The sequence below is a fragment of the Brachycentrus maculatus genome, unplaced genomic scaffold (genome assembly GCF_059751285.1).
Source record: "Brachycentrus maculatus isolate JH-2025_06_01 unplaced genomic scaffold, ASM5975128v1 h1tg000421l, whole genome shotgun sequence".
In the NCBI taxonomy this organism is placed as follows: domain Eukaryota; kingdom Metazoa; phylum Arthropoda; class Insecta; order Trichoptera; family Brachycentridae; genus Brachycentrus; species Brachycentrus maculatus.
In genome coordinates, this window is record NW_028281169.1 from 557,041 (window position 1) to 574,804 (window position 17,764).

At 40.1% G+C, this 17,764-nt stretch overlaps 1 protein-coding gene across 1 annotated transcript; it reads right to left on the reverse strand.

The window, feature by feature from the left end:
- Nucleotides 1-1,035: 1,035 nt before the first annotated feature.
- Nucleotides 1,036-12,683, reverse strand: muskelin (muskelin 1). Its single transcript, XM_088271172.1, has 13 exons — nucleotides 12,575-12,683; nucleotides 12,145-12,357; nucleotides 10,322-10,523; nucleotides 9,218-9,410; nucleotides 7,941-8,250; nucleotides 7,730-7,859; nucleotides 6,820-6,983; nucleotides 4,956-5,106; nucleotides 4,679-4,879; nucleotides 4,216-4,358; nucleotides 4,016-4,138; nucleotides 2,953-3,109; nucleotides 1,036-2,877 (listed from the first exon to the last, which is right to left on the reverse strand). Exons 1-13 carry the CDS (start codon nucleotides 12,652-12,654, stop codon nucleotides 2,581-2,583), a joined length of 2,364 nt encoding a protein of 787 aa, XP_088127298.1. The 5' UTR covers nucleotides 12,655-12,683; the 3' UTR covers nucleotides 1,036-2,580.
- Nucleotides 12,684-17,764: the final 5,081 nt, after the last annotated feature.

The following is a 17,764-nucleotide window of genomic DNA, read 5'->3' on the forward strand; positions in this document are numbered from 1 at the left end:
TTACATTTCTGTGTGAAAATTTATTATACTGTTAAGAATTCTAAATATTAATGTTTAAATTGCTTTTTTTGTGTACATACATAATGTATTTACAAAACAGAAACATATAAATAAATATATTAAGAGAGCCTAGTTAAACATCAAATCTAGGTAGTATTCAAGTATATATTACTCTGATACAGAGAAAAGTATTATTTAGCAGAAATATAAATATTAGCTGAAAATTATGCAAGAGTAATTTAAAAAAAAATCTTCTCTCAAATGAGTGTAAGATAACAAAGATAGTCTTAATTTTATATTGATGTATGTATTTCAAATACCTAACATGAAACTATGGTAAAACTAGAAATCATAACAGATTTTTTTTATTTATAATTTGAGATGGTTATATATGGATTGTATTATATACTAGTTGTCATGTTTGAGGATAGCTATTTTGGAGACTATTTTTATCTTAAAATACTTTATTGTTAATCAACATCATGTCAATAACTGTATAATTTTTTACTATTGAAAAAACAAAATTAAAAACACATAAAAAAAAACAAATGTATATATATTTTTGATATATTGACTTTTAAAGGTGAAAGGGGGATAACTCCTAACAAAATGTTTATTTGCGTATAAATTTCACATTTTGCGGAATAGATTTTTTTTGAGTAGTTAACGTAATTTGTAAAAATAAATAATTTGACAAATTCTGAATTAATCTTTCATATGGTAGTCTATAATCAGAAATGTATAGTCGGTAACAGACAATTTATAATTGAATATTATATATAAATTTTGCTCAAAGCAATGCATTTTTGGTAAGAGCTTTTCCGAATTTGTATAAATCCTAAAATATGAAACTGAACAAGTACAGAAACAGGTTTCTCTTCTTAAATCTAAGTTAGCGGATATAATAAACAATAATAATTATAGAAATATATTACAAATTACATAATATACAAAGGTAAAAAAAGTCGCCTCCCATTGGAAGATCGTGTTTAGGAGTAAAAATCTATACAAGAACATTCACAGCGGATTAAGATATTTTTTTTTATTATTTACAAAAACCATTTGGCATTTTATTATTTGGGTTTCTTTTTGACAAAATTCTCTTTGATTGTTTAAAGAAACCATTGAATTTCTATTATTTAGACCCAAAGAAAATTGTCAACATGAAGTTCATTGTTTAAAAATGTCGATGAGATGTGAGAATTTTCTTAATTAGTTGGCTTTGGCTAATAAGAGGGCAGACGTTGAATAAATTATGCGATTAAAAAATTAGCATGTTTGTTGATTATAAGCGTTGGTATTTTTGATGTGCACACCGTACACATCTTTCACGCATTTTATCCTGTATGAGACGCAAGACACTAATTGCACGTGTGTGCAAAGGCAACTGGCAAAAGTGAACATGTTTTGACGATTGTAAAATTAACAATCTTATTTGACAGTTTTAATAAGCACAATAACAGTCAATATTTTAGTTAAATAAAATAATAAAGTTATTTAATTAAAAATTTTCAATCTAAATGATCGATGAATCTTGACTGGACAGTGATTAATGTTATGCTACAAATGCTAGATTTCGAGAACAGTTTTGTTCATCAACAAAAGTGACATATTTTGACACCCGAATTGCCGCCATACACAAAATATTGGGAACACCGGCGATAAAGATAGCCTTCAATAAAAAAAACATCTTCCATGAATGAAAATTTGCCAATGTCAAACACTCCAATTAACTCGGTGGCAATTAATTTGTCATTCACGGAAACAATGGCAGATTTGATCAATTGTCCATAATATCCTCTTTGGAGATTTGTCATCAAATCAATAAACTAGTCAACAATGTCGAATTCACCCAAATATAACATCATATTCACAGCCACAAATAATTTACCTCAATATTTCTAAGCCGGTCAGTAAACGAACATTACAATGAACTTTGATGGCCCATAACTCAGATTCCAGCTAAATTTATGACAGGATCATATTTTTTGTAAGGAATGTGCACGAGCAAAGGTCATAAAATAAATTATTCCCAGAGCCAGCGCCTGCGTTGCACATTTGGCTGCCACAGGCAAGATTGCTTTTTTTTCCGGCTTAGTGAATAAATAAAAAAAAAGATATATAAGCACGCTTGCCTTTAAAAATGTCATAGTTATCAGCCAATTCTGTCGATGATTCTCTTATCTATGTGGTGAATTACATGTGACCAGCAACAATTTAAAAAAAAATTATTTATAAGATCCAAAGGGTTTGATTCCTAGGGGGTCAAAATAAATATTGGTGATTTTTCGCTATAACATAAAGATCACCCCAGACTGATACTCCAAGTGCGGGACTGATCTTCATGTATTTAACAATGAAGAAAACAGTGTCAATATTATGCAGTGGGCTATACACCGTTAGGTGTGAATAAAGGTTAAAAGAAAGTTTCTTGAATTAGCAAGGAGGTAATGGGATGCCACCTGCCAGGCGCCTGCCTGTTTGGGATATTTATTGATTCGCCGATAGCGGATACTTGTGAGGTTTACCTATAGCTATAGGAGCATGTGTAATGCCAGCGCTGGTGTGCAGCGTGAAAGCCTAAAGGGCGGTGAAGTCGGTAAGGTTCCTGTCGGGCTGGACCATGTGGCGCGGGAAGTAGTCGCACAGCAGCTGGAAGAGCTGGCAGCGCCGGTAGTGGCGCTCCAGGGAGCGGCACTTGTCCTGCAGGGGCAGGTCGGCCTGCAGCGGGGGGTCGGGCGGCGGGGGCGCGGGGCAGCCCCAGCCCTCGGGCAGCTCGGGGTCGGGGCGCGGGGAGGGCGAGGCCGGCTCCAGCGGCGGGTGGAAGAACAGCGGCCGCTCCTTGTCCGAGAACAGCAGCGTCGCCATCAGCTGGAACTGAACTTCACTCGTTACAAATCTAGATATCTTCGCTTCACCCGGTAGATCTGGCGCAGAGTGCGCTCGACTCACCTGTCGGGCCTCGTGGCGGCTGGAGTGGTCGGTGGCCTGGTGCAGGCGGGTCTGCAGGAAGGCCAGCGCCTCTGCGGGGTCCGCCCGTACCAGCTCCTCGTACTGCAGACGCCGGAGACACAGCCGGGCCTTCTTCCACGCCGCCTCGCTGCTCACTCTGTAATGCCGCATATTTAAATTCTCGGGATAAATAAATTTTGCCGCGAACCGAGTGCTTTTCGGTCGGGGATGGTTTTCACAAAGAAGCTAAGAGTGCGCCGAAGCCCTAAAGTATGAGTATTATCAGAAATAATGGACATTCTTCTTCATCTTCTTGCTCAATGCTGAGCGTCGTGGTCTTCTGGAATGTCAGGCACTTGGTGCACAAGTCCTCTCCATTCTTCCCGGTCCTGGGCCAACTTGATGGCAGCGTTTAGCGAGGATCCGGTTAATTCCTTTATTTGGTCTGTCCATCTTGTTGGAGACCGTCCTCTTGCCCGCTTGCCTTCAACTGTACCTGTTACTACCAGTTTTTCAAGACTCTTCTCGTTCTTTCTGGCGATATGCCCAAAGTAGGACAGAATCCTTTTCCTGCAAGTCGTGGAGAGTCTTTCTGTCACTGACAGTTCGCGGAGAATGGAGACGTTTGTGCGTCTTGCAGTCCAAGGAATGCGCAGCATCCTCCTCCAGCACCACATTTCAAACACATCCAGCATATGTCTTTCCTTTTTCGGACATTATTACTTAGAAATATAATTTTTTTGCCTGCTTCGTTACCATCAAAAACACTGAAAAACAAATAATACGTAGTTTCCATAATGTCGTTTGCACTTTGTGAGATATCGATAAATACTCAAAATGAATATTTGGCGCAAGAGGAGCAATGCGCTACCTGCGCCTACAAAATATCCCGCATACAAAGTGGTTTGTGTCCAGAAATATGTGCATATTGTTCAGGATTTTACCTTTTGACACTAGATGGTAATTTACGGGATTTTGTGACTCAGATCTCTCAGATTTAAATCTTGAATAATTGTGGAGATTTCATAAGAAAAGCGCATTATAGCAGTTGGATAGTCAGTACCTGGTGAGTCGCAGAGACCAGAAGTCGTCCAGCCTCAGGCTGGGCTGCGTGGCCTGGCCCGGGTTGCCCCCGAACAGGTAGTGCATCCTCCCCACCGGCTCGTACACCAGCTGGTGAGCGTACCTGCAACGCGACGCACCGTACATATGGCATAGGTCTGGCCGCTGCCTGCGGAGCTGAGCGGGAGGGGGGGGCAGTACCTGGGACAGGGCTCCAGCTGCTGCGCCGCGCTCCAGTAGTTCTGCGGCTGGTTGTCGTTCTTGTACACGCACGTCCAGGTCAGCCGGGTCAGGGAGAACACCCACAGCGAGTTGCTCACCGTCTTGTCTTCCTTATTCAAACCCTGCCCATAAAACATGTTAACTATTGCAATAAGCGTCTCAGATCAATTTGATGAACTTTCAAAGGTTTCTCATAATTTGTTTAATTTACATTTATTTGGAGAATTTCATAGTTTATAATTATTATGATCTTATTGAATTTCTTGCGATAGCTGTTTCACCCTGCAATGGGATTGTCGGATAAAGAATTTCCTAGATGAAATAAGCTTTGAGGTGGAGTGACTGGACAATGAGAGAATGACTAAGAGAGTGTATTTGGAATGGAAGAGCAGAACGAGACATGCGGATGCGGAAGAAGCTAGGAGTGTATGTGGGGACTTACGGCCAGTACGTAGATCTCGTTGAGCTGCGTGTCAATGGTGGCGCGGTGGTTGAAGCCGGGCGGCGGCGTGCGGCCCTCGGGGGTCTGGCAGAGCGCGCGCACGCGCAGGGCCCCCTCCCCCGCGCCCACCCCCACGGCCAGCAGGTCCCCCAGGTGCTCCTTGTTGCGCTGGCCCCCAAACACGTACAGCGTCCGCGACACCTGCACACACACGCGCAACACTTTATGCTGATGAACGAGTGCTAATGGAGTAACGAGCCCAAACTGTACCACTCACCGGATGGAAGAGCATCGAGTGACTGGAGCGCGACAAGATGGCGTGCTGGTTGGTGAGAGAGGCCGCAGTATCGGGTAGAAGTAAGCTCCATCGGTCTTCCGCTATGTGATACGAGTAGAGTCCGGAGTATTGCACCGTTTCTTCTGATTCCCTGATAATGGTCATAAGCACACCATTAAAGAGTTGTCGTTTATAGACAGCCAAAGTCAAATGACTAACCTCTCCCCGTCCTAACATTGAAGAAAGAATCTGAGAGTTAAACACATGTATATCTGTATCGATAAATCTTGTTGAGATTTGACCTTGAAATGAAATGTTCATACTCATCCTACCCTTATCCGGTTGAAATCATAGCTTTTCTAGTAAATACCGTCACTCTGTTCCGTCCCCATGCGCTAAACTCGATACAAATGCGGTTGGATTAGCCACATTTAACAAAAGTTCTAAGGAAAAAAATAGAAAAAGTTTAATTTTCAACGTCACAATTACAGTGAAACCCGGATTTTACGTGCCCGGATTCAAAGTTTTCCCGCCAATTGCGTGTTATTATTTCAGTCCCGATATATTTCAATACATTTATTACCCGTTTTTACGTTTTTTTCCCCCAATTTACGTCGTAAATATTTCAAATATGCGAGTTACGCGCGCTTGACAATGAGTCTGCGCAGTAGATACATTACTTCCGCCGCGATTGGTCGGCGAGCGACGTTGTGATTGGTCGATATCTTTCAATTTTAACCGTTAGAATGTTATGACGTTTGTTCTGTCATTCAGTTTTTGACAGGGTTTGTGATGCTTCTTTCTTTTTGACATCATTCGCGATCATCATTTACACACAGTTTTTACGTTTTAAAATTTCTTTTATTAGTTTATCACAATCCTTTAACATTATTTTCTCAAGTAATGTCCCAACAAAGAAAAGCTTTGTCAGTGCGAGAGAAAATGAACATTCTCGAAAACGTTGATAAACACGTTGGTTCACGCGTTTCGCCGGCGCATGATTTGGGGCTACAAATCACTACTTTGGCTACAATAATTAAAAATCGGGTTTCGATTAAAAAAAGTGCAATGGAATGTGGTCCAATGGTGACAAAACGCATGTACATATCCACATCCAAGTACGATAAACTCGGAAGAGATTTTGAAAAAATAAAATCAATTAATAAAATAAAAAATAAAATAATTAATAAAAAATAAAATTTTAATGTTATATTTTTTTCAATACCCCCTATTAGCATTTTCCCTCCAATTAAGTTTTTACATTTTTTTTCAATAAAAACTAAAATATAAAACTTTTTTTTCAATAATTAATACGAAATAACATTTAAAATGTTATGCATTTTTCCTCCAATCAAGTTTTTACATTATTTTCAATAAAAAAAATAAATTCAAACATTTTTTTCAATATAAATAAAAAATAAAATTTAAATAGTACATTTTTTTAAATACCCCCTATTTGCATTTTCCCTCCAATTAAGTTTTTACATTTTTTGTCAGTAAAAAATAAAATTTAAAACGTTTTTTTTCACTACCCCCCGTTTACATTTTCCCTCCATTTAAGTTTTTTTTTTTCGGTCCCTTGAAAAATGTAAAATAGGGGTTTCACTGTAGTTTGTTTCGCAGTTAGTTTTTTTGTTTACTTTACTTCACTCGATTTGTGAACAATATTTAATTGTAAAATTGTCATTTTATTCTTTCAATATGTCAAACACATGCGATACCTGCGCTAAAAATTGCAAATATTCACGATACAATGACAAATCTAAGACAGGGTTGTTTTTTTAATGCTTTTTTTTATGCTAAAAATAATCCCTAACCACTTTTAGAGTTGTAGTTTTAAAGTAAAGAATGTGGTTTTTGGTACCCGAACATGGAGAGTATCTTGCCGCCGAAGACGTAGAGGATGTGTCGCTCCGAGTCCACGCACATCTGGTGGTCGAAGAGCAGGCGCGGGCCGCCCCGCCCGCCCGTGTCCTCGCACACCTGCCACCAGCACCCCTCCGCTATGTCAAACACGTACAGGTCACTCTGTAACGCCAATGCACTCACTCACAACCATATACACAACGGTACCAGCTCACAGAGGCACTGGGGAATGTAAAACTCCCACTTTCTACATAATGAGTTATATGTTTACAAGAACTTCAAATATTTAAAAACTTGATTTTTCAGGAGATCGTTTTTAAAGTTTAAAAATACAATAAAATGTATTAAAAATAAATATCAAGCCACTTATTGATCTTTTTACTGTGCAGCAGATCTTTTTAGGTAAACCTGAATGTTTTTTCTGCATTTGAAAAATATTTAGTATATTTAAAAAATTAATTAAACAATACCCTTACTTCAAAATCCAAAAACACTTTCTGCCCTGTAGCGGGTAAATATTAAGTTAAAAAATATGCCGCTCTTGCTGGGATTCATATATTATCCGGGCATTCAGATTTTTGATATTTGACGTTGTTGAAAGGAGTGAGCAATATGGTAGTTATTACACAGACAACTCTTGGCCAATATCAAGGTTCGGAAGATTTTGTATTTGGGTCACGTATTTCGTGCAGAAAAATACTACATTTTGCAAATTATAATGATGGGAAAAATAGAAGGACGCCGAGGACCTGGCAGAAAGCGTGGCTTTGCAACATTTGCGACTGGACTGGGATAAGAGGAGTGGAAGAGTTGTTCCGGATGGTGCAGGACCGCCAAGCTTTTGCCATAGTGATCGCCAACGTCGGGGGGACCTACGAAGAAGGAGGTAGTTAATTGACGGAGCTTACTTTGATATTTTGAGCGGTTCGATGCTTAACATCCAAGTAGCGGCCGAGGGTGAAGATCTGTCGTCTGCCGGAGTCCAGCACCATCTTGTGGCAGGAGCGCGGAGTGGGTCCCCCCAGACGCTCGCTGTGTCTGCGCGAGAACAAACATTAAAATGGTGAAGAAGACCCATCCAGAGTATGCGGAGTATGTCCCGGGTATGTATGAGTGTACCTGCAGATGAGCGTCCACCTGTCCTGCTGCACGTTGTACCTCCAGAGGTCGGAGAGGTCGAACTCGCCGTCCCAGCCGCCGAAGAGGTAGAGCTCGGCGGCGCCGGCGTCCACGCACATCTGGTGGCCGCCGCGCTGGCCAGGGCGCGCCGGACCCGCGCCCGCCGGGCAGGGCGAAGGCGAGCGCGGCGGGGAGGGGCACACGTCCGCGTCCTCCGCCAGGCGCAGCGCCAGCTGCGGGGAGCACTCGATGAGCGTGCTCCACGATGCCGAGTACGGCTGCCGAGAGGCATACCACTCAAATAGACCGTCTGGGAAAATCAATCAAAATCATCGATAATTTAAAATAACTTTCAAAGAAAAAAGAGGTACGGGAGGCTCTCGATTTTTGCATATTTTGGAATTGATAAATTCGTACTAATATGAATAGATATGTTAACACATTTCGGACGGGTGTTTTTTACGCCTGCGGACTGCTGGCTACGGGATAGTTAAGATCTGTTAAGAGGTTGGTATATAATATTCATATAAAAACATTAGATAATTCCTTCTTTTCTGCCTTTAAAATAAGACCAGCACAGAAAGTAAAGATACCCTATCCGTCCTTAAGCATCAATCGACGGGTAGAAATAAATAGTCGGAAGAGTGTTAAGTTTACTTCGTATAAACTGGTAGTGAAATGTTTTGAATATCAGTAATTTGTCTAGTGAACATGTGACATTTCGGGTTTACAATTACCCATCGACATCTTGAAAGCAATCCTTCTTCTTCATCTTCTTCTTTTTGTAGATCCTAGGGATCTGTTTATGCCTCCGAATGTCGCTCTTGGGATGTTGACTCCCAGCTATCTTTCCATCTTTTCGGAGGTCTGCCTGGGGGTCTGCATCCTTCAGGGTTGCCTTGGAGGGGGATACGTAGAAGTCTGTCTTCTGACATTTTGTTTACATGTTCCTTCCAGTATCGCCTTCGTTGTCGTCCCCACCTCACGATATCCTCCGTCTTACACATACTCCGGATGTAGGTATATCTTACTCGGTCTCACAATGTGTTTCCGGTTATGGATCGGAGAGTCTTCATCTCGGAGGTTCGAAGTTGAGATTTTATTCTGGAAGTATCTGCTCTTGCCTCGATCCCATAAGTGGCTATTGGTCGAACACATGTTTTGTGTATTTTCATTTTACTATTTTCTATTCTCATGTGTTTGTTCCTCCGAAGCAATCCGCAGGAGTAAAATCCAATATTTGCATATGTGTAGAAAAAAGTAAATTGTCGCATTACCTTTCCCGGCTTCCTCGAGCAGCTCCTCGGCCCCCCGAAAGTCGCCCTCCTCCACCAACAGGCGGTACAGGCGGCTGAGCGGCGGCGCCTCCAGCTGCACGCCCGTCTCCGCCTGCAGCGCACTGAAAGCCGCCCCGTACCGCTGCTGTCGCAAGTGCTTCAAGCAAAGGCGGATGGTCTCCTCCTCCGCTTGCTGCCGTAATGGAACAATGGGTTTAGTGTCGGCTTGTGGTCCCGTGGTTAGTGTCGCGGACTCTCGAGTCCCACTCACAAGTCTTCGAACCCACTATACCACAATTTGATACCTATTTCTAATAATGACCCACTTAGGCTCGCGGAGATAGTATGAAATGAAAGTATTTTTGTACATAATAAAAAAAAAAAATTCTCTTTTTCAATTAAAAGAAAAAAAAAACTATAGTGTGTTTTTGCACCAAATGTCGAGACCGCGATAAAGGGTGAACATCTTTGTCGCTTGTTTTTCATTAACCAAATATTGCTTACCAATATGGTAAATTGTATTATATTATATTGTCCGCCTCTGTGATGTAATGGTCAGCATGCTTGGTTGCCGTACCGGAAGTCTTGGGTTCGATTCCCAGGGGGGGTCGAATAAAGAAAAATAATTTTCACTCTAATATTTATACAATATTACCCTGTACTGGTACCTGAAGCGGAGAGCTGATCACCTTTCCCTCATGTGTTAACGATCAAGATAAAACTGCGTTTATATGATGCAGTGCCCTATGCACCATCGGAGTGAGGATAGGGTTTGAAGGTACCTTAAGTGAAGGGCTGATAACTTTTCCTTCATGTGTTAACGATCAAGATACTGCCTTTATATAATGCAGTGCCCTATGCACCATGGGGTGCAGATAGGGGTTTGAAGAAGAAGAAATTGTAAAATGTAAAAAATAAAAATAAAAACAATGTATTTTTGGGTCGCATCGGTTGCTAAAATTTAAAAAATAATAATCTAACTTAACCAACGTACTAAAAAAGCTATGGAAATTTAAAAGGTTTCAATGTTTTCGGTATTGCATTGTAGCCACCACCAGCCAGACTGTAGACACACACCAACTCTGTAGTGAAGCGCTCACTCACCAAGTTGAAGCTGTAGAGAGCGCTCCTCACGGCGGGGGCGCTGTCCAGCCCGCGCAGCTCCAGGTACCAGAGGCAGTAGTTGAAGGAGGGCCCCCACGCCTGCTGCGGCAGGACGCTGATGTACTGCACCGGGAACTGCAGCCCCGAGCTGGACGTGTAGCGGATCGGGAATGTCTCCGGGACATTGTTGTTTTCCAAACCGCTGAAATGCAATACAGTTCTTGTAACAACTGACTGAATTACAGGTTAAACGATGTAATAAGTTTTGAAAGCAATAAGTGGTTTTTTCCCTGATTCAAGTTAAATACGCAAATCGTCCACTTCTTTTAAGCTACAGTACGAGTTGAAATATTTTGTGGGTATACTGGCAACAAAACGTTTACCTTTTCAGGAGTATGGTCGTATATGTACGACCAATACAAAACATGATTTATGACGTGATTTATATCAAAACATGTTTAAAACACGATACAAAGAAACCCGGTCGCTGCTCAAATAAAATTAATGTGGAAAAAAACTATACTTGTTATTTTATTTTATAAAATGCAGTTCCACCAAGAAATGCTAGTGCCAAACTTAAATCAAGGTTTGTACCTTTTAGAGCTATTTCGATTAGTGGGCAGATGGTACAAATTTAACACAATTTGGACAGCCGATTACTCTTTGTGTATTAAGACGGTAAACAAAACCATTTCACATTTTTATCAATGTTTGAATTACTAAAATAAGCATGCAATCACCAAATATTGATAAACTTTTTATAAATTATCAGAAGTTGCTTTTTTATTCTTTAGGCTTATCTAAAAAATATATTAAATAATTAAACATTAAATTTCATTATGTAACTACAGATTACACAACAGTACAGTGATGCCTCACATAACGAATGTATAAAAACTTTATACTATATACTTTATACCAGTGATTCCCAAAGTGGTCTATATCGACCCCCAGGGGTCTATGACAACTTGCAAGGGGTCTATGTTTTAATTTGAATTTAAAATATAAATGTACAAAACCTAACATGTGTGGTTCAAAGTGAGTAACACTACATATACCAGCTGTCAAAAATACATTGTCATTAATGAATTTGATAAAAATCAATATCAGGTAAGACAAGGGGTCTACGAGATAAAAGAGTTTGGGAACCTCTGCTTTATACAATATATTTTATATTTTATAAAACAACTGATAAATGATTGCACTCTTCTGAATGGGGACAGTGTATAGAGGAGACTGGGATCTAAAGTAGCATGCATTACAGCAAGTAACTTCTTTGTATGTTGAGCCAGCAGTGTTGGAAGCAGCACTCTTCGCAACTCTGCTTCCTAGAGGAGACACGAAACATGCGCGAGATAATTTAGTTCCTTTCCGTTGAATAGGACGAATGGAGTACAACTGATAAGCTATAATTATAGAAAAATAAATCACTAGCCAACACAATAAGTTTTACTTTATATTTAATAGCATTAGTAGAATAATCACAAAGTTATTTGCAGAAGAGAGTCCTAAAACATAAATATGAAATTAATTTAAGTCGACAATGAAGCCTACATTTATATATTAGATATAAATGTGGGCTTCAAATTATTTTAAGTAGGTATTTTCACACTAACAATCTAAGAAAATCTTGCCACCTAAATAAAAATACAGGTCAGTGTGTCACCTTAGTTTGTTATTGTGACAATTTTAGAATTAAAACAAATATTATGTGTAAAAATTCAAATCCAAATCCATTTGCCAGCAAGAGCGAATAGTGCCAAAATGAGTATCTCGGTGGTACTCGACAATGGTATTCAACATAAATATTTTTTAATTCTTACCCGGATAACAGTTCGGAAAAGTGTCCATCCTGCATACCACCGACCACGGAAAACTTCTTCAAATTGCAAACGTGCGTTTTATTGTATTTTCCAAATGTTATCGTCTTTACGATGGCAGGTTTGTCTAGTTTTATTGTCAAATATTGCGGAGGAGTATTTGTGTTTGTTGACCATCTTGACGATTGATCTGAAGGGTCATCTATCATGATATTTCTGAAACACAGAATAATTAATTAAGTTCAAAACAATACCCAAATCTATTTTAATTCCAGAAACGATGTAAAAAAAAGCACAATTATTGACGATTTCGTCGAAAGTTGAAGATTGTTAAAGCTACTTTGTAAGGGGATTTGTAGAAAGTTTTGGTGTGACAGTGCTTGAAAAAAAACTGTAAATATTATCGATGCTTTATTTGCAACTTTTGACTTACTCCGGCACATAATTCGACAAATATCCAGAACATTTGTGTATTTTATAACTCAGCTTTTTCAACTCCATCTCATCTGCCATATTTCCGCCAGTGAATCATAAACAATTATGAACACTCGCCGAAATAAAATAAAAAGAGCAACCATAAACAAAGTTCTAAACGGATATGGTTGATAAGCAAATAATTTTCACTGAATCGTGATTTTTGGCAGTGCTTCCTAAATAGGTAAAATGGGTATTATATACCTAGAAGATAAAGTTTATATTGTTATTGACTGTCCGCCAATCTCCATAATTCTATGTAGATTAGTACTGCTCAATCAGGGACATATAAAGCTGCGATTTATTTTTTTTGTCATTTTTTCACCTGATAACGATTGTTTGAGTTTATTTTAGTGATAAAAATATTTTATTATGTTTCAAATGTTTACAATTTAAAATAAAATTGGAGCTAAGTTTTTTTGAAGCAGGGTCGATAAATTCAGGAATGTGACTATTTTTTTTTAAACTAAATAAAATGTGTTTTCCTGGGTACTGATTTTAAATGGAAGTTAAGGTTTTAACTACGCAGTGTGGATAACTTAACCTTTACTGCCAGGGTTTATTTCGAATAGCTTTGCCATTAAAAAAAAATGTTTTGATCCGTAATAACGATCAAGATAACAATGCGTCAATATGATGCGGTGTCCTATGCATTGTTGAGTGTGGATAAGGGTTAGAGAAAGAGATTAAAATGAAGTTAAACTTAATTAACTCAACACTAGCTAGAGCACTCAACAAGCGTGAAAAATCATTAAAAGAAGAATTTAAAGTTACTGAAAAAATAGTAAATATTTGTCAACGTTATCTGCACTGAGTAGTTAAAACCTTAACATCCGTATGAAATCTTAAGGTGGGGAAAACCGGAATCATTACGTTTAACATAACATATTACGATGCGAGTATTCGTGTAGTCAGTACAGCGCTTCTTCTTCTTCTTCTTTTTTTGATGGCTTTTCACCCTTCTTGGGTGTTATAGCCAGTGTCGAGTTATTCTTTATTTACACTTTTTACATTTGACTTATAAGTGTTAGTATTCCTGTTAGTAGGGTTAGTTTTATTAGTTATGTTAGTTTGTTTAGTGAGTTATTTTAGTAAGTTATCATACACCTTTACAAATTTATACAATTAATTTTAAGATATTTACAAATTATTTTATAAACAAGTTTGTTAGGGGAGGTTAGTAAGGTTAAGATGTTGGTAGGAAATGGGACGTTTATGCTGGAGAGGTCTGAAAGGAAGCTCGGGTAGCCGTCATTCAACGGGCACCCAAAGAACATGTGATCTAGATCCTCCTCTTCAAGACGGCATTCACACATGGCAGTATCCCGGACATGTATTCTAAACAAGTGAGCACTGCAACAGCAGTGGCTTATTCGCATTCTGCATAAGGATGTTGTCTCGAACTTGTTTAGAGTTATCCGGGAGAACCAGGGTTTCTCCGTTACCAAAGGACATATATTATACAAATTTTTACCCTTTATTTGGGCAGAGGTATCCCAATGTTCCTGCCATGAGTGAAAAAGTCTTTTCTTTACAATAACGAGGAGGTCATCGATGCTAAGCTCATTCACATATTCTGGGCCCCCGCTAAGGACGGCCTCCTTTGCCAGGGTATCCACCTTCTCATTTCCCTCTATGCCGCAGTGGCTGGGAATCCAGGCAATACTAATTTTTTTATTTAACGAGGCCGCCCGTAGTAAGAGGAATCGAGTCTCGATGCAGCATTCATCTTCGGGGTATAGGAAAGGAGGAGACTTCAATTTCTGTAGGACACTCAGAGAATCCGACAGAATTAGGAACTTGTTCTCTTGAGAATTTAATGCATATTTTACAGCCTCTCTAATAGCGATATTTTCTGCAGTAAATATCGATGCTTCCCGGTGAAGCTTAAACAATTTTTGAAATTTATTGTATTCGCAATAAAAGGCCGCTCCCGTGTGGACCGACGAGTCCGACCGAGATCCATCAGTGAAGATGATTTTCCAACCTGTCCACTTGGAAGCCCGGATTTGGTGGAAATTTCTATTGGGTTGGAGGTGGCTCTGAACTCCGAACGAGAGTAAAACACTTGGGGAAAATATATGGGCACTGAAAGGATAGCGATAAAGGGGAAAAAGGTCTTGAGTGTTTATATTATTTTTAAAGGTAGTGTAGATTTTAAAACTGTTAACTAATGATGGGGGGTTTTTGTTTCTCCAAAAAGAGGAGAAATTCACATATTGGGAGAGATTTTCTATTTTTTTAAAAAGGAGATTATCTTTTTTAATTGAACATTTTAAGAGAAATTTATCTGCCAAGTACTGTCTTCTCATTCCGAGGGGGGGATCAGAGGCCTCCACTTGCAAGGCGTTAATTGGAGAGGACTTCATCGCTCCGACAATCAATCTCAGGCTCTGTGACTGTATCCGGTCAAGTCTCTGAAGATTTTTTTTCGAACAGGGTTCCAGAATGACTGACGCATAGTCGAGATGGCTGCGGATATACGCAGTGTAGAACAGTCTCTGAGTGAACGGATGGCTTCCCCACCACACCCTTGAGACTGCTCTCAACGTGTTCAATCCGGCTTGGCACTTGTTTACTATGTGATTTGTGTATGAGTTCCATGTAAGATGAGAGTCCATTATTACACCTAAGAACTTAATTTGTGTGACAGTTGGGACTGCATCATCTCCGTGCTGAATTTTTAAGGCTGGGATTTTTCGCTGTCTGCAAAAAACTATAGCATTACTTTTGTTCGCTGATAGTTCAAGGCCGTGTTCCACTAACCAATTCCTTATGTTTCTCATACTAGTATTTAAAACAGTTTCCAAAGTCTTAACGTCTCGACCAGACACATAAAGGAAGAAGTCATCCGCGTATTGCAATAAAGCTGAGGGTCTAAGGATTACATTGCTTATATCATGCGTATAGATATTGAAGAGAATTGGGCTCAGGACGGACCCCTGAGGGAGGCCCCTGCTCAACTCTCTTCCTACCGTTGCCTGACCACGTACCTGAATCTCCACTTGCCTGGAAAGAATCAGGTTTGCTACAAATGAAGTTAATTTACGCGGAATGCCTAGACGTAACATTTTACTTTCCAGAATGTGTATTATGACGTTGTCATACGCTCCACTAATATCTAGACACACTCCTATTAAAAACTCATTTTTTGAGAATGCCACCCTTATATCGGAAGTCAGGACAGAAACGCTTTCAATAGTGCTCTTCCTTTTCCTGAAGCCAAATTGAGATTCGGGAAGAGTTTTGGAGCTCTCCACAAACCAATCCAGACGATATTTCACCATATGTTCAGCTACTTTTAACAGTGTGGAGGAGAGGGCTATAGGGCGGTAGGATGATCCGGAATTGGGGTTTTTGTTGGGTTTTAGGATTGGGATAATTGATTGGGTTTTCCAGGAGATAGGGATATTACCAGATTCAAAGAAAAGATTGATAATAGATAGGATATAGGAGAGGGAAGGGTCACTGTTATGTTTGATGAAACTGTATAGTATACCGTCTATACCTGGGGATGAGTCACTCAGGCGGCTGAGGACAGACTTCATTTCTTCTAGACTGAATTTTTGGTCCAACCAGCTTCTCTCTCTAAAATTGTATGTGTAAGAGGTTTCATTCCAATTATTCGCGGTTGACGGGGCTAGTTTGTTGGCGAACTCTTCCACCCAAACCGATGTCTCAGGTCGGCTGATTGGCGGACTGAAAGAGCATCTAAATCGGCGGATCATGCTCCAAACCTCCGAAAGAGGTGTATCTCGGGATAAAGAGCAACAAAACTTTTTCCATCCCTGTCTCTTCTTACTTCTCAAGAGATGTTTTGTTTTTCCCTCCACTTGTTTGAAAATTAGGAAATTTTCGAGGCTCATGTTTTTTGAGTAAATTTCAGCCTGTTTTTTTCTTTTCAGGATGGCCTCTGTACATTCTCTATCCCACCATGGGGCTGGGGGAGGTTTTGCTCGGTTGCTTTTTGTTTTTAAAGGAATACATGTGTTAGCAGAAGAGATAATGTGCGATGCTAGGGTCTCGTAACATTCCACCGCACTTTCTCTTGTTGGAGTTGGCATTTCCTTTACCCTATTTTCTACTGATCTCGAGAAGTCCTTCCAATTGGCGCCTGCAGTGATATATCTCGGTCGGTGCAAGCCCCCAGGAGAGCGGTTCAGATTACAATTTTTGTGACTGGACATGAAATCGATAATGATGGGATAGTGATCACTGCCGAGAGGGTCTTTCAATATTTTCCAGTGGAGCGTTGGTGCAATTTCAGCGCTGGAGATTGTTAAGTCTACAGCACTGGGTCGTTGGTTTGGAATTTGGAGGCGTGTCGGTGAACCATCATTAAGGATGCACATATTCAGTTCATCCGAGAGATCAATAATATCTCTTCCTAATCTATCGCATGTCGGAGCACCCCACAGACTGTGGTGGGCATTAAAATCCCCGAGGACTAGGAAAGGAGGGACTAATTGCCGAAAAATAGAAAAAAGAATTGATTTTGAGGGTTTGTTGGATGGAGATATATATATAGATAGGATGGTCAATTCGCAGACCCTGACGGCTGTCACTTGGAAAGGGCAACCTTCAGGCCTAACATTGATGGGGAAGAATGGTAAGGAGTTTTTGATGAGAAGGGCGGAACCGCCCTTTCCATCTTCGCGATCGTCTCGGAGACAGTGGTAGCCCCGAAATCCAATATTGGATCCCGGTATCATCCATGTCTCCGAGACGGCCGCAACAGATATAGATTCTTCGTGGAGTGAATTAAGAAGGTCTTCTTTCTTATTTCTAAGGCTATGGCAGTTCCACTGAAGAATCCTCATCGGAGGAGCCATTTTTTGTTAAAAGGGAATTTAACGATTGAACTAGTTGATGGGCAACGTTGGACGGTATTTTGGTGTTTTTTTGTAAGAGTGATAATATGAGGTGTAGGACTGTAGTGATGAGTGTAGAGTTCGTGTCTGGTTTTGGGGGGACTGTGTTGGGGAAAGCACCTCCGTTAGATCCCGATGGAGACTGTCCATTTGGGAAATAAAGAAGTGAGGGGTCGATATGTGTTTGAGGATTAGGAGGCACGCCTCTTGACTTTGACTTTTTTTCCACTGTCTTTTTGAAGGATGTAGAGGGAGTGGGGTGTATGGTCGTTTTTGGT